The sequence below is a fragment of the Watersipora subatra genome, chromosome 5 (assembly GCF_963576615.1).
Source record: "Watersipora subatra chromosome 5, tzWatSuba1.1, whole genome shotgun sequence".
NCBI lineage: Eukaryota > Metazoa > Bryozoa > Gymnolaemata > Cheilostomatida > Watersiporidae > Watersipora > Watersipora subatra.
In genome coordinates, this window is record NC_088712.1 from 40,419,158 (window position 1) to 40,441,211 (window position 22,054).

The 22,054-nt window shown below is 36.1% G+C and overlaps 2 protein-coding genes across 2 annotated transcripts; both read right to left on the minus strand.

The window, feature by feature from the left end:
• Positions 1-15,213: 15,213 nt before the first annotated feature.
• On the minus strand, positions 15,214-15,915 carry LOC137397359 (uncharacterized). Its single transcript, XM_068083648.1, has one exon. It carries the CDS (start codon positions 15,913-15,915, stop codon positions 15,214-15,216), a length of 702 nt encoding a protein of 233 aa, XP_067939749.1.
• Positions 15,916-15,929: 14 nt separating this feature from the next.
• On the minus strand, positions 15,930-18,182 carry LOC137397360 (uncharacterized). The gene has a single exon (XM_068083649.1). The coding sequence runs from the start codon at positions 18,180-18,182 to the stop codon at positions 15,930-15,932; it is 2,253 nt and encodes a 750-aa protein (XP_067939750.1).
• Between the last annotated feature and the right edge of the window lie 3,872 nt (positions 18,183-22,054).

Consider the following 22,054-nt stretch of genomic DNA (forward strand, 5'->3'; position numbering starts at 1 on the left):
TGCTACAAATATGTATTCTTGAACAAATGACATAAATGATTTACACTTATAATATTACACGCAAAAACAAACACTAATGTTATTGTTTCTGCAAAAACAAGAATATTCGCATCATTTGCTCGGATAGCTGCGTTCTGATTGGTGCTTTTGACGAAACGAACACCTTCTGGTTTTTCAATACTTTCCACAAAGTTTTCTGACCTTAACTTTCTTGCTGCAATGCATAACTAGTCCATATTTGGGTCCAAATAATTTTTCGTCACAGCCAAACTTTTAATTTTAGCACAAATGCAATGCGCATAACTTTTGCTCGCTAAACTTTACCTTTGTACTATCGTAAATGTAAACCGATTTTATATACATGCACTTCGAAGTATCAATACCGCGTTAAATAAGGAGCAACTGTTAGCTCGAGGCAACTATTCATTTTTTTCTGGGAAGTTGCTTTCAAAGTTTTTACGAGACGCAAGCTAAAAGCTTTGTAGTTGAACAACCAGAGAATTGATTGTTATTGATCTGAATGATTCATTATTATTCAAATTTTGTGAATGATTTTTTACGGATCACGTGCTATTGTGGGCTCATAATGGTCAACGACCGTCAAAGTGGCTTCTAAATGGAGGTGATGTTCATATAGAGAGTGGTGCTCTATTTTTCAATCCTTCTCTTATAGTGGCGGTTAAATAGTGGTGGCGGTTAAATAGAGGTGACGTTCAAATAGAGGTGGCGTTCAAATAGAGATGGCATTTAAGTAAAGGTTTCACGGAATGTATAGGTAGTCAGAGGAAGCTGTTGTTGAAGCATTATCTGTGGAGACAGGCTGAAGAGGCGGTTGTAAGAGCTATGTCTCTACATTTATTCAATATTGCTATAAACATACAGTAGCAGTACTGTTTTTCTATTTGTACAACAGCCTGACTAGATACAGGAGCAATACCAGTGCAAGGCATCAAAAAAATATGTTGTAAGAGCAATGTCTGTACTGGCAGCTTAATAAAGCAATTGAAGAAGTAATATACGTGCAGGCTGTCAGATGAGGCTGTCGTAGGGTTATTATCTGTACAGGCTGTCAGATGAGGTTGTTGTAGAGTCAATATCTGTACAGGCTGTCAGATGGAGCTGTTTGAGGAGCAATATCTGTACATGCAGCCTGAATAGGCGGTTGTAAGAGCAATACCTGTGCAAACAGTCTGAAGAGCTTGCATGTTACATAACTTTTCTGGCATAAAATATCTCAAAAATTGATTTTCTGATGTAGGATGCTTGAATAATTAGAATTTGTTTATACTATAAGAATGTAATCTAACTTCACATTTTAATCAATGGGTTCATTTCTTGCACGACACTTGCTACTGCAGCCAACTGCTCTGCGGCGGCTGTATATTGCAGAATAAAATATAACAAAAAAATGTTTAATATACAACCTATTCTTAAGAATTCTAGTTAAAAAGGTGAGTCAGTGCTGATAAGTTGATTATTTGAACAGTGTTGTAGATTTAGTACAGACTAGGGGAATGCCCATGTCATCTAGTTGCCTGCCATTTACCATTACCCTGTCACATTGACAATGGCTAATTTGAGTAAGATAGTACTTTGAGTACTTACTAATAAGAGCCGTGAGAGCAAGCTTTAGCACCATTGTGCTGTAATGAAATGCTAGACGTATTTTTACCCACATAGTGACATATATCACCCGATGAATCCATCAGTCTTGCGTAGCCTAATTGGAAAGATTATTGCCTGGTGAACGGAAGGTTTCAGCATCAATTCTAGCATAACTTGAATGTTTCACTCTCAAATTTTAATAGCTATAGCTAGACAAATAAAACTAAACATATGCAAACAAACTTGCAGTAATATAAATATAGACTAAATTATTTTAGATCTGAGTTACTGAATTTGATGGTTAAAAAGGCAGCAATTAAAAATAGACTTTGAGTTACCATACTTATCCATCTACTGATTTTCTATCAATAACTGATATACACCAGAAATACTGGTAGCTGTAGAGACTACTGATGCCCAATAGTTTATGTTAAGACTACTAACTGCGTACAAAAAATAGTCATTAAACCAAGACTAGGCCTAACTGGCCTACAAGGTTATAGATTGATTTGGCCCTCAGCTGTGTTTTTAGGGTCGAGCTGAATTGAACATAACAGTCCATGATACACCGGTTATTACATATTGGAGTTAAACAGTGAGTATTTTGTTTGCCGGTTTTTCAAGTGAACGGCCAGCTGTATTGTCAATTGACTCATGCATACCTACCCTTGATTCAAATCACCATTTTCCGGGTAGCAGCCCATATTATTGGCTCGCAGCAATATCGAGTAATAACTCCAAGCAATCGATTTCTCTGCCATCTCCTAAAATGAGATTTATTTATATTTTTATTTGTCTAATATGGATTAATTAGTTTTCGTTCTGTTGTCCTGCTAGACTATTTGCATAAATATGAATTTGTAAATATTGCAATCACTGGACAAAATTGCAAAAATAACTTCATCGCTTAATCTAGGGCTTTTGGTAACAGGGTTATATGTCGCATTACAACTCAGATGTCTGCAAAAAGTTGTATTTGTGCACAAGAATATCTTTCAAAAGATGTAACAAAAAAACTTAAAAAACGCTCATAATCTCAAATTATTCATTTTCCTAACAAATCTACTTGCAGTCTATTTGTAATCGTCAGCATAGAAGCTCCTACTGCTGCTTAAAATTGAAATGCTAGTAATTTATCAAATAAGCATTACTATTCTAGACTGAATAAGATAGTTTATTGATTGAATATTAATATACAATTAATGTAGTTTATGTGGAATAGAGCACTTATATGATAATAGATAATATAAACTTGTATAAATACCCATTTCTCATGACAAAATTTTTTGGCCTGCATCAGAAAAACTCAAAAATATTTGCAGGAACAAATAAAATTGGAAGTGAGTAGAAAAAAAGGGCATTCTTTATTGCAATTCCTTGTCAAGATTTATAAAAACTAAATAAATTGCAAGGTAATAAACAACAGTTGTCAATTATCAGATGATTTTATGAATATCAAAATTGTTGATAGATTAGAAAGTGATAAATGTTAAAACATAATTCTAAACTATTTGAACATCTAAATTTTTTATTTTTACACATTTTATCTAACATATCATTTTTTTTGTAAAATAGTCTTTCGTGGTCTTCAAACCATTTTATGTCATAAAATTCAATATGTTGCAATTTTTTGTAGTTTGCTAATCCTAGTCATCACCCTTATGGCATCACCTGACAACTTCACACATGCCCAAGTAGATGGTATCTGGAAGTGCAGTGGTAAACAGTCAGAGTATACCTACCTTGATTGTCAGACAGACAGAAGTCTTATTGATGGCTGTTACTACCTGACCCACTTTGCGCAGTACAGACCTTGTAATGAGGTTTGTGATGGAGTAGAAATTGGGTCTAGAGATGAAGAGAGATGCAATGCCAACTGTCCAGGTTAGTACATCTTGTAGTAACATTAGCAATTTGCTGTAAGTCTAGGAACTATAATCATTGTGTGTTTCATCATTGTTTTCAACTTACTCTTAAAGATTATAGGTAGTATTTGAACTGGTTCAAGTTACAAACCACTCACCACAGCCTTATAAGTATTATAGAACTAGAATAGGTGTAAAGTCTTTCTGTCCAGGTAAGAAAAAGTTTCTTATAAACAAGAATAAGAATTTCGTTGTTGTTTCAGCTAAGTTTGGAGATTAGCCATTTGTGAAACAACTGATGGGATAGGAAAAAAGTGGTTTTATTCTGTATAATTATTCAGAAATTTGTTTTTACTTTGAGAAGATAATTTAGGTGAACGTTTCCTAATGCTTGAATTTGTAGATTTTTCTTCGCAACAAACATTTTCAATTAATATCCCATTGAAATATAGCTGTAAATATAAGTTTGTCCTTACCCTTAGTTCATAAAAAGTGAGTTGTGCAAAAAAAGACTAATGCATAAAACCAAATATTTTTTGTTCATTTTCTTTTATTTTAAAGATTTAAATTCGGTAGACGCTTAAATATTGCTACTTCACTTGCAAATTATATTTAATTATATTTAGGCTCTATGTGAACCAAGTTTAATCTCAATAAGAGCAGCTCTTTATCTCAATTTTTTGTTTGTTCTTCTATTGAAAAGCATTACCAGGAAATTACAAGCCCTTTACTATATTTATTATAACAATTAAAGCCAAACTTAGTGGTTAAAAAATTTGCAAGCGGTACTGATCCAGATTTTATGGAAGGTACATAAATTATATTAATTATTTCATAAATAGAGAATGTATTACCAAAGTCTGTTTCTGTTTAACCCTATTCTAGTTTTTTCATTGTCACAATGCTTCCTATATACAAAACGGCCTCTTTTAGGTTTCCTTCTGTCATACTGTAAAGTCAGTGTTTCCCAGAGTACTCTTGCTGGAGTTTCAACAAGTCAAGTGATCCATGCAAGCCATGAAGTCTTTCAGACTACTCAACCAGTCACTGCTTATGTCCAGCGAATTCTCTCACTCCTGTTTGTTACCGGCTCTCTTGTTCTCTCACTGATCACAGTTTGTCTGTTTATTGACTATTATTCTAAGATAAAACAAGGAAAAGGTTCACTGCAGGATGATGAAAACTTCCACTCAAAAGGTAAACCTACTGTAAATCTCAAACTTATTCAATTAAATAGGACTTCAAATGCACCGAAGATATCTTACAACCAATAAAATTATGATTGAGGAGGTTCCTTTCAATTATACAAACCATACACTCATGTAATGCTCACTATTTTTGTAGGCTGAATACAATATCAATATGTTTGTATTCACTATCTTGTTCTATAATAACAAGTTAATGCTACTGTATTGAGTAAAGCACTGCTATAGTAGCTCTAATTTAAACATACTTATTGGAATGAGCCACTATTAAATTAAAAATATTAAAGATCTACCACAACAGTTAAACATCATAAATTATTATAGTTCAAGCGCTTTTGTACTAGACAAGCTTTGATCTAGAGGTGATACTCTATACCTCCTTAAAAGTATGCTGGTACGCGTATGTCTCAGGGCTTTTCTTCTCTGCTGAAACATGTGACTATCAAATATCAACCACTTTTTATTGAGTTTTATAGCGCAGCACACAACCATTCTACTCAAATAACAAAAGTTGCTTAAGTTGTTTACTCTATGGTTTAAGGAGAACCAAATAAATAAAACCAGTTTGGTTGCATGTCTCAATATAACTAGGAAAATGCATTGATTGTTCTTATGAGTTGGAGGACTTACTCTAATATTTACCTACATAAATAAATTAGTTTTACAAATTTCATTTCCACTTTCATCCAACATAAACAAATAAAGTCCATCATGCAATGAGCAAGTTTACCTTAAAGTTAGTGCTAGCTAAACCACACAAAAATCAAATACTTCGAGTTGTGTAGTATTTGAAATTATTTAATACTGAATATGGAATTTAAATTTCATTCGGAAAGAGTCTATTTTTTGTGAATGTGTCTGAAACAGTTCAACCATTGGTCTGGTGTAAATGGCTAAGATTTTGTATAATGAATATTAATTCATTAATTTATATAAACTATATAAATATATGCTTATATAAATAAACACAAATTTAAATATAAATACATATATTTTATATTTACATATATAAATATATATTTTTAATACATATATTTTAACATATTTATATATATTTGTGTATATATAAATATATATAAGTATATACTAGGTGAATGCCAGGCGTTGCGAGTGTAATAAAAAAGTCTTTAAACAGATTATTTCTATTTATCATATACAACATTTACCATTTTGACTTTTAAACTTCATATTATAAACATTGAGCTAATATTTTATAATTCAGATTATAAATTTGAGCAGCCTCAAATTTTATTTATTTATTTATTATTAAATTTTGTTTAATGTACAGCTTCAAAATTTGTGAAGCTCAAATGAATTTAAAGAAAAATAAAACAACTATAAAGCGCTTTGATTTTTTTCAAACAACTGCCACTTTAAAACTTCATATCATGAAATAAGTATTTTGTTGAAATAAATTAGAAAGAAAAGTAAAACTTTAGAAGCGTTTAAATGCATTTGTGAAATCATTAATAAGTAATGGCTAAATATAGTCTGTTTTGCTACAACTACAATGAAAAACTATTTGTTATACAAGTATATGATTTTAATTCAATTCAGTGTTGGCATCATAAGGCAAAATACCGTATAGAGGGGTATAAAAACCAATAGTCGTTATCTAATTCAAACACCTCTTGGTAAAAATCATCAAAAACATCTTCATTCAAAATTAGTAATAAAATAATGTGTTTACCTTAATAACTATAGTTACTTAGAATAACTTTAGTGTATTTAGTAGTTGCGATCTGCAAGATACTGAAACATTACGATGTACTAAATGCAGCGTATACCATTGGGAGTTGTTACCTTCAAGACAGACGTGCGGTATGAACACTGAATCTTGAATGAATTCAGCTTATTAAAAACAGACTTGAAGGAAGTTTTAGTATGTATTTTAGTAAAGTTTAACTAAAACTATATCACTTATTTGTTTGTGAACCCGTTTTTAACATGACGGATGACGCTGAACTGAAATACAATCACCAAATTTTAATTTTGAGTGTAATTATTATTATTAATTATTGTTGATATCGTATAGCAAAGAACAGTATTTTCCATAGTATGATGAGGAAAATTTTTTATAGCAGGGTCATCACAACGCATAGACGCAATGCATCAATTAATTCATCAGCACAAAGCAAGCATTTTATTCCAAGGTTTCAATAGCTATAACTGGCCACACGGATTTACAGATCAGACACAAGTTTTGAGTTTTACACATAGACAATTACGATAACAATGAAAAATTATTTAGTATAAATTATAGGATTTGAGTTTTTTTCAGTGTTGGCATGCCAGTGTTGGCATGCAAAAATATCATAGGCTATAGACGTATATTGAGTGGTAGAGAAACCCATAGTAATTATCTAATGCAATCACCTCCAGATACAGATCATCATCATTTAAAAATAGTAACAAAACAATGTGTTAACCTTAGTAACTATAGTCTCCTACAATGACCCTAGTGCATTTTTAATTATGATCCGCAAGATAACATAGCATGACAATACACTACGTGGAGAGTTCTTACCTTCGAGACAGGCGTGTAACATAAACACTAAATCTAACATAAATGAATTTAACTTACGGATCACATACTTGAAGGAAGCTTTAGTATGTGTTTTAGTAAACTTCAAACTCGTAACTTAAAGATTTATCATTAATGTATTTGCGTATCCATTTTCACCATAGCGGATAATGCTGAACTCGCCGTGGCAAGCAATGTATATAGTAGTAAACAACCTCTCATTCGCATAGCGCCTACGGAATAGCCATGAGATCATCATCGCATTAATGACAATATAAATGCTTAGTTAGTGATGCTTGTTCATATAATCTATGCTAATAGATTGCACTGATACTACCTATAAATCAAATTGACCATTTTAATCCTTTTTATGTATTTTTAGTGAAGCTAGAGACATTCATAGCTCTTGCAGTGCCATTTTGCAATAAATTGTATTTATTTTTATGTTATAGCCAACAGTATATAAACTCTGCTGATTTGTACTAAACCAATTTATACCAATCTACTCCGCTAGTTGGCAGCATGTAGTTTTTTAATATTTACGCTATATCAACAGTCATAGCTTGACATACTAGTGATCAAGTCTTTTTACTGACTTACCTAGGTAGAACACCGAAGAGGTATGCAATTTATATTATTAGCAATCATTCATGTAATTGTTGTAGCATTTGCATAATACAGAACTTATATATTTTATTGATTTTATATTGCTTAGAATTGTGTAAATTGCTTACTGATACAAGCTTTTATAAACACATGTCAAAATATTTTGTCATTATGTTACGCTTTTATTTTAGATTTCACGGTTTGGCTTCCAAATAAACAAAATGAACCTGAATCAGTTAGACTCAGTTATTTGACCATGCGAAAACAGTACATATATTTTTTAATAACGTATATCTCGTAACAATGTATACAATCAGTACACAGATCGCCATGTTTTAATTTCGAGAAAAAGCTTAAGTTGATATAGTGTGGCAGAAACAATTCGCCCTAACAAAAACAACAAAAAAGCATGGTGTTTCCTAAAGTTATGCAAAAAATATTTTAACCACAGGCATCGTTACGCGTGGGCGCAATGCTCAAATAATACGGCATTTAGTGTGTGCATACGCTATAGGGTAAATGATAATGCCTTTTTTGTCTGAATTTAAAACTTGCGGTTGCAATATCCGCGAGTTCAAATCTCAGAATATTAATTCCAAGATAGTATTAGTTATAGCTGGAAATATCAAAGGACAGATGACAAAACTTGAGGAAAATATATATATATACATATACATATAGACATATACACGCCTGCGTACTCGTATCAATGACAATAATACAAGTCATTGACAGTTTTTGACTTACAATATTCTCTTTCACTAGCCTGTAGAAGAAGCTATTCACTTGCAAAGTCTGAGCAACTTCATTTAGCTTTAGATTAAATGCTGCTATTGATAGGTAACAAAGAACCAACTGGTGACAATTAATAACTTACTTCTTTTGTAAACGATCAACTACAATCCGTGAGTGACAATGATCTGAATCTGAAAAAGGAAAAAATGGAGAATATTCAGTAGCTAGCCGGATGGTTGACTAACTGCATCACTCAATCAATAAACTTTGATTGCGTTCTCCGGAATATAGTGGCAGCCAATCAGCTGTGTTGTGTTACAGATTTTTACAGCTTTTTTTAGTTAGCGTTAGTTTGTTTTTGTTCTTCTTGAGCATCTATTACGTTATATCCATGATGTTGTTTTAATGTTTTATGTAGGTAACATACATTCACTTAGCTTTCAGTTTTTGTTTTACATTTACAGTGTTCACGTGCAAAAATTCTTTGGTTGTAATAATTTGTTGTGATCTTTACGACTCATCTTCACTTTTGATGATAAGAATATACATGCATATTAATCACAGTGCATAGATCGTTGTTGGAAAGCTGAATGTATACTTGAATATCTTTTGATTTTTCTCTTTTGCATTCAGACACTTTGATAATGACTATCTTATGGTTAAGATTTTATCACTGACTTTCATGCAGCTCTGTTTTCTGCCTTCTCTTTTACAAGTAGTTTGGTTGAAACTTTGCTTATGTTTGTCTAGCTGAAAAGATTATTGAAATAAACATATTTCGTTGACGGCTGAAAAAAAGAGAAACCAATTTAAAGCCTTCAAAATACTTGAGTGGGCAAATCATCCAAGACTACAAAGTTTCTTGCAACTTTTTTCCCAACAAATATCACTATTATATATAACTAGTTTACTTACAAAATATTTTTAAAATAACTAACACTGATTGTTTCTTTGAAAAATGAGATGTTCCCTCAATAATAACTTTAGCAAAGATATAAACATCAATAAGTAAACCTTAAATTTAGATTATCAAGCCTACTGAAGCAAAACTGCCTTTAAAATATGCTCATCAGGCAAAGCTCAGAGGAATCTTATAAGATAAATGTAAAAAACTTGATTGCGTAACCCATAGACATATTAACTATACTAAAAGTTATAGGTAATAGGTCTATATACAGTGGTGGAATGTGCAAAATTATGGCAACCCCTTCATAAATTGTTGGCTGATAGCATATATTGTCTCATATATCATTTCAAACTAGCCTAAATACTTTCATCTATATATCATTTTGAAGCTAAATGTATGATTTTTCCATTTAATTTAGTGAAAGTATTGGTTTAATTGTTTACAAAAAGTTAAAAAGCTTAATTTGCTTCTAATCTCTAAACTCACTGTAAACTTGTTACTCCCTTAATCACCCCAAACAGAGTCTTTAAAGTATTCTAATCTGCTCAATGTTGTACAGAATGCTGAAGACATGTAAGAAGTTTATCAGCAATGCAAAACTAAGTGAAACTATCTCAAATCCATTTCAACAATGATCAGTTGGTTATAAAAGTAGGCTAACAATGACCAGCGAAATCATTTTAAAATTCTATTGCAACATGAGGTTGACCAATGAGAAAAGAGCTGTAATTATTCACCTCATCAACAAGGGAAATCAAACAAGCAGATTGGTAAGGAGGTTCAATGTTCCATGAAAGGTGTTGCTGGCACTGTCAACAGATGCAAGTCGACAGGCGCGACAGGTCATCGTAAAGGCAGAGGGAGAAAACGCCAAAGCTCTACCAGAGACGACCGCAGTTTGTTGCGTCTTTCACTTTCTGACAGAAAGAAAACCAGCACTGACCTGTGACAAAAATAGAGACAGGTAAATGGAGTAGAAGCCTCATCATCATTAGTGAAGAGAAGACTGACTGAAACTGGCTTGAGAAGATGTAAGGCAAGGCGAAAGCCGCTGTTGTCAGAAAAGCAGAAGAGGAAACATTTGACATGGAAAATTTAGCATGTACTTTTCAGTGACAAAAACTTTTTATTTATGGCAAAACGTGGGCATGGAACTTAGCAAGCGCAAGCCTACTAGCAAAAGAGAACTGATTGAGAAGATTATTAAGGCCTGGCATCACATAGTCCCACCTGAACAAACTTGAAAGCTTGTTGACAGAATTCCAAGGCGGTATTGCGCTGTCATCAGAAATAAAGGCTGGCCAACAAGGTACTACACCTCAATTTTAAACCCAGCGGCCCTTTTACACTTGTACAAAGAGTTCAGTTTGTAAGTTTTCCTCAATTGAGCAATGTTTGATGCTAAACCAATTTAAAAACTTTCACTAAAGCGACAAGTTTTCCACCACAAGAAATATATTTTTCGGTTATAAAAAAAGAAGTGGAAATGCACCAGAATTCAAATAAATCTTTGAATTGCTTACAAATTTTTGAGCAAAGTGATGTAAAACATTGCTTATTTTTCTTGATTCTAAGCACAAAAATTACCAATGAAGGGTGACGCTTGTCATATTGTGCTGGGGGTTGCCATAATTTTCCCTTAGTCGAGGAGCTTGCGACTACTGCTCTCTTGTTGAGCGCGCTTCATTTATATACAACTAGTGGAACTAGTGTCGTTTAGGGAGAGTTACGCCACCAAAAGTTTAATTTTTTCTAGACTTCTAAACAAACTTACTTGGCCATGTAAAGTTCTGTTACAAATTGAGGTATCGAATCAGAAATAGAACATATACACAGACGAAATCATTATCTATTTAGCCTTTTTTACACCACAAAGATCGTCAGGGTGTTTTGATTTTTTCATGTTTAGGACTGGCATCTTATCTGTAGTTAGTTAGGTTTACACCAGGCTAAAAGCAAACTTCCGTTTATCTGAGATTGTAACGTTAAAGGAATTATTTCACTCTTTGTGTTAGCCGTTTTCTACTTCATTTTTTATAATTTTAAATTTAATAGTAATTCAAAGAACATCTTCATTAGAATGGTTAATTGTTGGGCTGTGGGATGATCAGGCAGATCAGAGCCTACAGGCCTTTCAGTTCCCAAAAAATCCTGAAAGAAGGAATGCATGGATTGTTAAAGTGGGCGAGTAAGACTCACGTTGTTTTTAGTGATTGCAATTGTATAGATTTAGATATTACTATTAGGTTAAATTTATTCTAGTAGTAGTTGCATTTACTGTTCACAGTTTTATCTAACATAACGTAGAATTTTCACTGATTAGAGTCAGCAGTTCATATTTTTTGTTTCTTGAATTCTTGTGGACATGAGAGGTAAGGAATGTTGAGAGTTCAGTTGGATGTTGAACTGACCAGTGGAAAGGCTAAAAATAGTTGTAGACTATTATTCACAGCCATGTCAGGCCTATGTGAACAAAGTCATTTTTTATTATTTTTGATTGCTTTATTCATTGAAAAAATATTAAATGTGAAAATTATAGGTCTGATTCTGGAACTAACAAAGGAATCGAAAATTTCTGCAGTCAACTGCTTCTTCTAAACTTTGTGAGGCTAGTCAAAATAGAATTTCAAATTATCTTGTTATACGTACACGTATATATATCGGTTTTTAACCCATATTGCCATTTTTATTGTCATTGAAATTATTGCTGCTAGTCGTTAGAATACATTTTACAATTATAATGATAATTCATAGGTTAAGTTTTTTTTATAGTGCTACTATAGCTTTTATCATGTTTATTATTATTACAAAGGTTTTATCTGTTGTAATGTTTTGCATTTGTGTTATTATTGAAGTTGATAACAATAGCATATAGTACATTGCATTCATTAAGAGATAGTGGTTAAAATTATTTGAAAAAGTTCTATAGCCGTCGAAGAATAGGTTGATTAATAAAAGTCGTAGCCCTATTAGTATTAGTAATAGTAGTAGTAGTATTTATATTAATGTTTCTCTTGCTTACACCTCTCCTCCTTTTTCGTTTACTTACAGAAACATTTTGAAGAAATGTTTTTACACTGACTAAAACGCGAAAAAGTCAAACTGGCAAGTGATACCATTCCTATTATGTTCACTCAAAGGCCAACCCTGTCTCTGAAAAAACCGCTTTAAAAAATACTATAATCACAAGCTGTAACTCTTCTGTACCCCTCACTTTCCTGCACGAGCGAGGAAAGTTTTAGTCATTAATATCTATATCCAATGTTACAATAGGTTTCTCGTTTATTGCTTATGATACGTCAAACTGTGCAACAGATTTTTGCAAAAGTAATTTTATGTTACAATCAGTTTCAGTTATTGATTTAAATGTATCTTTCAACAGGAGACTGCAAAGAAGTATGGAAACAAACTTCAGTGTGATTAACAATAGTTGTCTTTATACATGCAGCTTTTTTAATTCCTAGCTGGTACTTTTATAACTTTTCCTATTAGCGTGTACAGCAATTATCTTATCAGTTGTTGTGGACAGTAGAACTTAGACGCTGAGGTATAAATGCTATGTATGATTAAAAAATCTGTCTAACATATGCGTATTCACTAATGAATACAATCCCTCATAGCCTATGATAATAAATTGCTTGCTGCACATTTTCAATTTTCACGGTAAACTTAATGCTTCTCATATTCTAGTCATATTGACTAGAATACGAGAAGCGTTTAGTTTGCATGTTTATGTGCTGTTCAAAAAGTAAAAGCTCTCCCCATTTGTTGATGTTTAAATTTTAAAAGTGAGTATAATTGTCTTTATTTTAATATGGTATATTTGGATTTTTGTGCATTGATTCACCAAATGTCCTAGAATCAGATCTAGCAATGAGTAAGCCTACAACTTTGATTACATCCCAAATCAACAGCATAGAACGAACGTTACGTTAATAGCTTAAGAAAGTATGTTATGAGTAAAATATTATAGAAAACTATAATTTGATATAGATTATTTAAAAAAATATAAGCTGATTTACGCTATTACGCATTGAGGTAAGAGCAATTTATAATATAGTGACATAGAAAAGCTTTATGCGAGTAATTTTGAGGAAAATTAAGCTCTCTGAAACTGTAACATGTATATGAGTGTATAATTATGCTTGTTGAGAATTATTATGGATTTTACATTGGTAACATGCAGATCTACAATGTTGCTAGTGTTTATTTTAATATCAACTCGCGTAGTTGATTTCGCACAAGTGTCAGTAGTGGAAATCAAGAGCATTTTTATCAATGTAGCTACTTGTTTATTTTTACCGGGCCAAAAAGAATGTAGGGCTTTCTTAAAAAACTCCAAACCAATGAAAAGGTTGTCAAAAATTTGTTTAATAGAGATTAACTTGTTGCTTTTCAAAGACATTCTACTAGAGGATTGCAATGACAACTCGCTACAATGCAAAAGCTTGGTTGGCTTGTGGGTCCACAGGTTACAACTATCTACTGTTTTCAGGAATGCCTTTTCCAACTGTTAGTACACTGCAAAGACGACTTCAAACTATCTTCTTTGAGCCAGAAGTTCTCACGACTGTTTAACAATACATGAAGGAAAAGGTGAGCTTGTGCAATAAAGACTTATCTGATGCCTAATTACATAACATGTTTATTTTTAACTTTATGTTTCTCAGATTGGTGTGGCTAATTGCACTTTTTATATTCTGATGTCTTTGCGTATTATACTGCATTTACAAGCTTCTCTGATTTAGGCTTCAAGTATGGATGAGAAGGATTGACAGAGTTTCCTTGTGTTGGATGAGATGGAGATTACTGAAGCCTTTGAGTAAGATGCTAACAACAGCTCTGTAATAGGAAAAGTGACAATACCTGGTTATAGCATTCATGCGGATGCTAGGCAAGTTTGGTACACTTTATGCGGAGTATACCGTATGTAGCGACAAGGCTAATCCAAACAAGGAGATTGCACTGCTGCTTGGTAAATGAATTGAACGAGTTTATTTATTCTTGGTGGCGAACAATTTATACATGTTGTCCAACTCTTAATTCACCAATACACTGTGAAATCTAAAAGTTTAAATGAATATGTGACATGTGGTTTGCAATACTAGAAAAGATAAAAAGTGTACATAACAGCCTTAAAAACATGCTAGAAAAAAATGAATTTTACATTACATAAAAAAGTAGCATACCTTTAATTGTCCAGGAATTGCCTTGTGTGCCTATAGTAGGCATGAACTTCTGGAGTAAACAGCTATACACGTCCTTTAATCAAGGCACAAAAAACCTACTGCCCTGGCTTGTCAGAGCACCCACTGGTCAGCAAGAGCAATTACTGGTGTCCCCAAACCCCATTGGTAGATGTAAGGTGATGACTTCCAACAAACCCAATCACAAGTCACCAGACCACCTGCTGCCTAGGCCTATTTATTACATAACAAACCCCATCACAAGTCACCAGACCACTGTTGCCTAGTCCTGTTTATTACATAACAAACTCCATCACAAGTTACCAGACCACCGTTGCCTAGTCCTGTTTATTACACTCCCACCTAATTTTATGCAAAATTATACACCTTGATTAAACATGATACTATCGAAGCTATGACACTGTGGGTATAATATATGGGTATAATAACTGTAAGCATATGCTATCTAACTATCTATTGCTGGCACAAGAAGTATCAACTTCTGGACGGGTCTCTCCAGCACAGAAGGTTCCGTCATCTTCTTTCCTTGTCTGTCGAGGTGTCTGTTTGCTACTCGCAGCTAGACTCTTCGTACCAGGGCATCATTGTCCTTGAACACCTGCTGTACGACTGCTGCGAGCCATTGTCCTTGTGGTAGATTTTCGTCTATTATCAACACGATGTCACCAACTGCTATGGATCTCTCCATCTTTGTCCACTTTTGCCGTTTGCTTATGTGAACGAAGTACTGATTGCGCCACTCTGTCCAGAAGTGTTCAGCGAAATGTTGTACCTTTTGCCACATTTTACGGCCATACACCTCTTGATTGCCAAATTCTCCTGGAACTACAGTTGGTTGACTGGGCTTCATAGTGATCAAATGGTTAGGTGTGAGCACTATTTCGTCAGGCATGTTGAGATTATCCACATTAAGTGGCCTGCTATTCATGATAGCCATGACTTCGTAGAAAGCGGTTTTCAGAGCCATCGTGTCCATACTTGCGGTATAGGTAGGAAGCATAGCGTTGAGCACAGACTTCACTGTGCGTATCTGCCTCTCCCACACGCCACCGGCGTGGCTGGCACTCAGAGCATTGAACTTAAACTCTATCATAGAGTCTTTCAAGGCGTCTTGAATGCCGGAGCCCAGGCTCGCAAAACTGGCGAAGAGCTCATTTTTTGCGCCTATAAAATTTGTTCCGTTGTCACAGCATATTGTTTTAACGGGACCTTGAATGCAAATAAAGGAGTGCAGAGCATTTATTAGAGCGCCTGTTGACATTGAATCCAGGAGCTCTATGTGGATAGCCTAGAATACATGCAAGTCAGAAGGAGACCCCATCTCTTTACTTCTATACGGCGATCCTTGACTGTGTATGGTCCAAAACAGTCCATACCTACATGTATGTGCGTGAAAGGCGGAGTAGGCTCAATCCGGCTTTGGGGCAGTTCTTCCATCTGCTGCTGTACTGCTGGTGCCCTCATGGCTCTGCAAGGTGCACACTGATGAATATGGCGTTTAACTAGCTTGTTCGCAGCTGTTATCCAATAGCCTTGAGTTCTTAGAGCCCCTAAGGTCAAGGCCTGCTCTTGGTGATACACCTTCTGATGGGCTCGTTCTATCAGCAATTTTGAGACATGAGCTTTCTCAGGCAATATCAGAAGGTGCTTCTCTTCGAAGCTTAACGCTAAGGATCTCCTAGCTCTCCCACCAATCCTCATCATGCCTTGTTTATCCAGGGATGGGGTCAAACACAGTAGTGAGCTTTGATTGTGCACCGACTGAGAGCTTTCGAGAGCCTTCAGCTCATCTCTATAGTATTCTCTTTGCATTGGCTTGATAACTATTTTCTCTGCTTCTTGCAGTTGAAAAACATCTAAGTTTTGTTTTCGCCAACTTCTATTTTTGAGCATTGTTTTAGCCGTGGCGATTGCTCTAATCAGTTTTGTCCACGATCCATGTCGTTCAAAGTTTAGCTTTCTTTCTTCTGGCTGAGCCTTCCTTGCACACAACGCCTGTTTGGGTCGTTTGATCTCTTGATCCTCAGGGAGTGTTTCACCTGAATACTCATTGTTTAAGTGTTTCCTTATATCTGGAGCATGCAGAAACTGTGGTCCATCCCACCATGAGGACTTTTGGAGGCTAAATAAGCTTGCACCTCGAGAAACTAGATCGGCGGGGTTAGCCTTTCCTGGAACATGGTGCCATTGCTCACATTCAGAGTTGCTTCGTATTGTCTGCACCCTGTTCGCCACAAACATGTGATAGCGGTGTTCACTGTTCTTAATGTAGCCTAAGGCTACAGCAGAATCGGACCAAAAATACTCTTCGTCGATTTTCATATCGAGCTCGGCCTTGAGAGTTGCGCTGAGTTTTGCTGCTTCTACAGCTGCCTGCAGCTCTAAACGTGGTATAGTCATCAGCTTCGTTGGAGCAACTCTTCCTTTAGCCATAAGCAGTGTAACATGGACCTTGCTATGTTCATCCACCATTCTCAGATATGTGCAAGCACCATAGCCTTGTAGGCTTGCGTCTCTAAAGTGATGCAGCTCTGTGTGCACTGCTCTGCCAAGGTCTTTTGCTTGAACACATCGGTCGATTTTGACGGTGTCTAGATTGTCTAGCTCATTAACCCATTCTTGCCACTGTTCTTGCAACTGCATGGATACTTCTGCATCCCATTCGCCTTTCTCCTGACAAGCTTTTTGGGAAATCATTTTTCCTTTCAGTGTAAAAGGAGAGAGCAACCCCAAAGGGTCGTAAAGCTGTGAGACGGCAGACAGTAATCCTCTTCTGGTAGGGGCTGTGAACTTCATGTTATTCTTAAACTCTATGGTATCGGTCTGTATAGACCATTCTATACCGAGAGTTCTTTCAGTAGGTAGACGGTCATGAAACAGGTTAAGACCCTGTGCTTCCTGTACTACTTTCGACAGTGGTATAGCAGCCATTACTTCTCGGCTATTGCTTACAAACTTATGAAGTCGCAAGTTACCACTGTTGCATATGTCAGTTGCTTCGGCAATCAGGTTGACAGCCTCCTCTGTTGTATTGACACTAGTGATTCCATCGTCTACGTAGAAGTCTTTGATGATAAATCTGCTAGCTGAAGGTTTCTCATGTTCGTGTTGTCTTGCAATGTGTCGCAAGGCAAAGGTTGCGACGCCTGGAGACGAGGTGGCTCCAAAGAGATGCTTTTTCATTATATAGGTACTCACTGATTTCAGGTCTGAGTAAATCCAAAGATACCGTAAATAGTCTCTATGTGCTTCTGGAACATAAAAGTTGTGGAACATTTTCTCCACGTCGCAAGATATTGCTATTGGGTTCTTGCAGAACCACAAAAGAATGCCCACCAAACTATACATGTGATCGGGCCCAGTAAGCAACTTCTCATTGAGTGACTCATTTGCATATCTGGCACTGGCGTCAAAAACTACGCGAAGTTTTCTCTTTTTTGGATGATATATGCCAAAATGTGGGATATACCACTCCTTGCCTTTATCAGCTTCATCAGCGGCTACTTCTGCAAAGCCGTTGTCTACCATATCTTCGATGAAACTGAAATACTCGTTCTTGTACTCTTCATCTCTTTTGAATCTTTCAACTAGCTGCTTTAGTCATTTCTCGGCTTGGGCCTTGTTATTAGGCATAAAAGACTTATTCTTGAATGGAAGTGGTAGGCAGTAGGACCCACTTTCTAGCTTTGTTATTCCTTCTTCCATGGTGTCCAAGAATTGCAAATCATGTTGTGACAGCTTTGGTTGTCCAAGAGAGTGATCATCCAGCACACATTCTTGTTTGATTTGGGTGTTATGTACTGTGAACTCTTGTACCAGCTTGCTTATCTCGCCACACAGCGTCCATCCAAGATTCGTTTTTACTGCAAAAGGCTGTCTTTCCTGCCCGACTATGGTTTCTAATGGGGCTAATGCTTTTGAGCAGTCAACTCCTATGAGCAGTCCCACTGGAATATCCATCTTGGGTGGTAGCTTTCTGAGCAAGCTCTTTAGATGCGGGAGATCAGCTACATGACTTCTATTCGGTATTTGAGTTGGTGTACAGGGGATACATTCTTGCTCATAAGCCTCTATCCCCAACTCTTCTGTTGCTGCTAAGCCATAGCCCCTAACTGTGAGCTTGTAGTGATTTAAAAGCTTGGTCTTCTGTCCATTTAGTGTCGTAATAGTGATCCTTTCTGGCGTGAACATGGGCTTTAACTTAGAAGCTAAGCTCTGAGAAATGAAGCTGACATCTGACTAGGTGTCGAGAAGAGCATAGACCAGCTGCTCTGATAAACTCGTTCCCACGTAAACTTGTACAATCATACTAAGGAGCCTGCTTTGACCCTGTTTCACTGGATTAGCATTTACTTTCTTACTTTCGGCTACGCTCTCACCAGACCTTAGTGGCTGAATTTGCTTCTCTTTAGTACTTTCTTGTTTAATTGCTTTCTCCTTAGTAGAGCTTCTTTCTTGATGTAGAGCTGAAGGATGGGCTTTGCCGCATTTACCGCAAATAGCCCTTTCTGAACAGCTTTTGCTGCTATGTTCGGGCTTTATGCAGCCAAAGCATAGCCTTCGCTCTATGATAAACTTCTTCTTATCTTCCTCGCTTTTAGCCGCTAATGAGCGACACTCTGTGACAACGTGAGAGTTTTTATGACAAAATATGCAATCTTCAGCCTTGCTAGCGTTGGAGTGACAGCTTCTTGCATTTTGTGGTTTGTCTGAGATGTTGGCTTTTGACTTGGAATTTGGTTTTGAGTCACTTCCATCTCGCAAGTTGTTGTTTGACACTCTAGCTTGACGAGCGACAAATTCCACATACTTTGAAAAAGGTGGAAATCCTCCATTCTCTTCTTGGTCCGTTACATAATACATCCAGCGGTTGATTGCCCATCCAGGGAGAGCCTTTATAAACTTCTTATTCTCTCTTTTCTCATCCAGAGCCTTGAGGTTTGGAATAGCTGCTTGAGCCGCAAGACATTGTCTCAAGAAATATGAGTACTTTTTGAGTGCTACTTGGTCTTTATTGCCTATCTTTGACCATCCTTCCAACTTGTCTCTGAAGCCATTTTCTACCAAGTCGTCTCTACCAAATTCTTCTTGGAGGCTTGCAAGCGCTTCTTCATTAGCATTAGTAGTTTGCAGCCGGAAGTATTCACTGATAGCTTCCAGCGCTTCTCCACTTACATATTTCCTGAGTCGGTGCAACTTTTCTATCGGTGTTCCTTTTTTGGAATGAATGAGGCCATTAAACGAGGCTCTCCAATCAGCATACTGGAGAGGGTCTCCACTAAAGACAAATGGCTCTGGTGGAGCTAACAAAGATATGTGCATCCGTTCTGTAACGGCGTCTGCTATGTCCTCCGCTTTATTTAACATGTTTTGTTGTGACGTTGCTGTTGTAGGACTCCATTGTTGTGCTACTTGATATCCTCCAAGTGCTTCATGCTGAGCCTGGAAGCTGTTTCTAGATGTTTGCGGTAGAATTGGCTGTTCAGATGTAGACTCTCTGTTGAGCTCAATGGCAGATGCTCTTACTGGTTGATGCTCTTGTCTTCTGATTGGCTGGTTAGAAACGTGTGAATTTTGTGGCATAGTGACTGTCTCCAACACTGAGCGTCTACGCCCTGTGGGAAGTGGTGGTGCTGTCTGTATGGTAGCTTGATTCGGTTGCTGCGTACTTTCTGCATTGTCAGAACTTGTTTTTCTTAGCAGTCGTAGCTGCCTAGCAGCCATACGAGCTTGCAACTGCTTCATCTGCTCTTCCAATTGAGCTTTGGCCTCCTGCAATGCTGCCTCTTCCTCTTGTAGCATTCGCTTATTTTCCTCATGCCTTTCTTCTCGTTGTTGAAGATAATCTCTTAACTGCTGGCTTTCAGCAATAAACTGCTCCAAGAGGTTTTGTGTGACAGTTTCAACTTTATTTTCACTAAGTGTCTTAATCTCGTCAAATGTACTACATATAGCATGCGATTTATGTTCCATCTGTGAAACAAAAGCTTGTACATAATGCAGCTCTTTGCTTTCAGCAGCTACTGAAAATGTTTCACTTTGCTCTTGAAACTCATCAACAATTTTTACTAATCTCTGTGAAAGTACTAAAACCTTTTGCTCTCTAGCTTTTAAAGTAAGTTTAGTGTCACACCTGGACTTTCTAAGTGCTTCGCTCTCAGACACATGTGCACTGTCAGGCACAGCTACATGACTACTATTACCCTCTTTACTCTGCTCAGTCGTAGATAGGTTTTCATTTACATTTGACTGCGATGTCATTAACTCTTCATCAGAGGATGCCATTGTGCACAAAATCTTATTATTGAGTCAACCTTATGCTATTACTAATCATCTACACCACAAGATTTGTGTGCGGTTAACCACAGCAAGTTTGGGAACGGTCAATACATTAATTGCGAGCTTATCAATAATTGCCTTTTTTACACTTTACTTCACTGTAAGGGAATTGGTCAAGGTTCTACTGCAAGAAAGATAGCTTGAGCAACTGCGGCAAACCAAGGCCAAGCAACAGGTAGACAAACCACAAGTAACATGATGAGGGTGAAGCCACCGCCAACTCCGCGAGCTCTCGGACACACAAACAATAACCCGCCCAACCAAGGTGTGCTCTGACAGTCCTACCCAGTTACAAGAGTAACTAATAAAAAAAATGCAGTATATAGAGACAAAAAACAAACAAAACCTATGACTAGCTGTAACAGGTCCAAAAACGAATTATGACTAACTCAAACCTACTTGACTGCTGGGTAAACAGATTTCAACTTTAATTAAAATGTAATAAATTGTATGTGTAACAACTTAGCTGTAGCTGACATGTCGGTAAGAGCTCTTGTGTGTTCTCTGGTATGTCGATACAACGATGTCTCTATGTTTACTGTACGATATGGACGAGAGTGTTAATAGCAGTGTGGTTACAGCGATGAACTGTAGTTTCCACTGTGAATGTTTGCTTGAATATGCACCGTTCTATCTCTGTAGATGCGCGGTACTGTGTAGCCTTTGATGTATCTCTGTACAACTATTGTCTGTGACTGTTGTTTAATCAGCTGACTTTTGACTATGCGTGTATTCTTGTACGTCTAGTACGTCTACAATTTAGTGTTAAATCTGTAATGTGAGACTGTAGATATTCTTGACTCTATGCCTATATGCGTCTAGGTTCACAGAAGTCACTCCTAGAGAGGTCGAAGAATTTCACTCCTTGTGAGAGGAATTAAGAGGTCGAATAATTTCACTCCTGATGAGAGAAAATTAAAGATTTCACTATAGCATTTATGTGGATGCTAGGCAAGTTTGGTACACTTTATGCGGAGTATACCGTATGTAGCGACAAGGCTAATCCAAACAAGGAGATTGCACTGCTGTTTGGTAAATGAATTGAACGAGTTTATTTATTC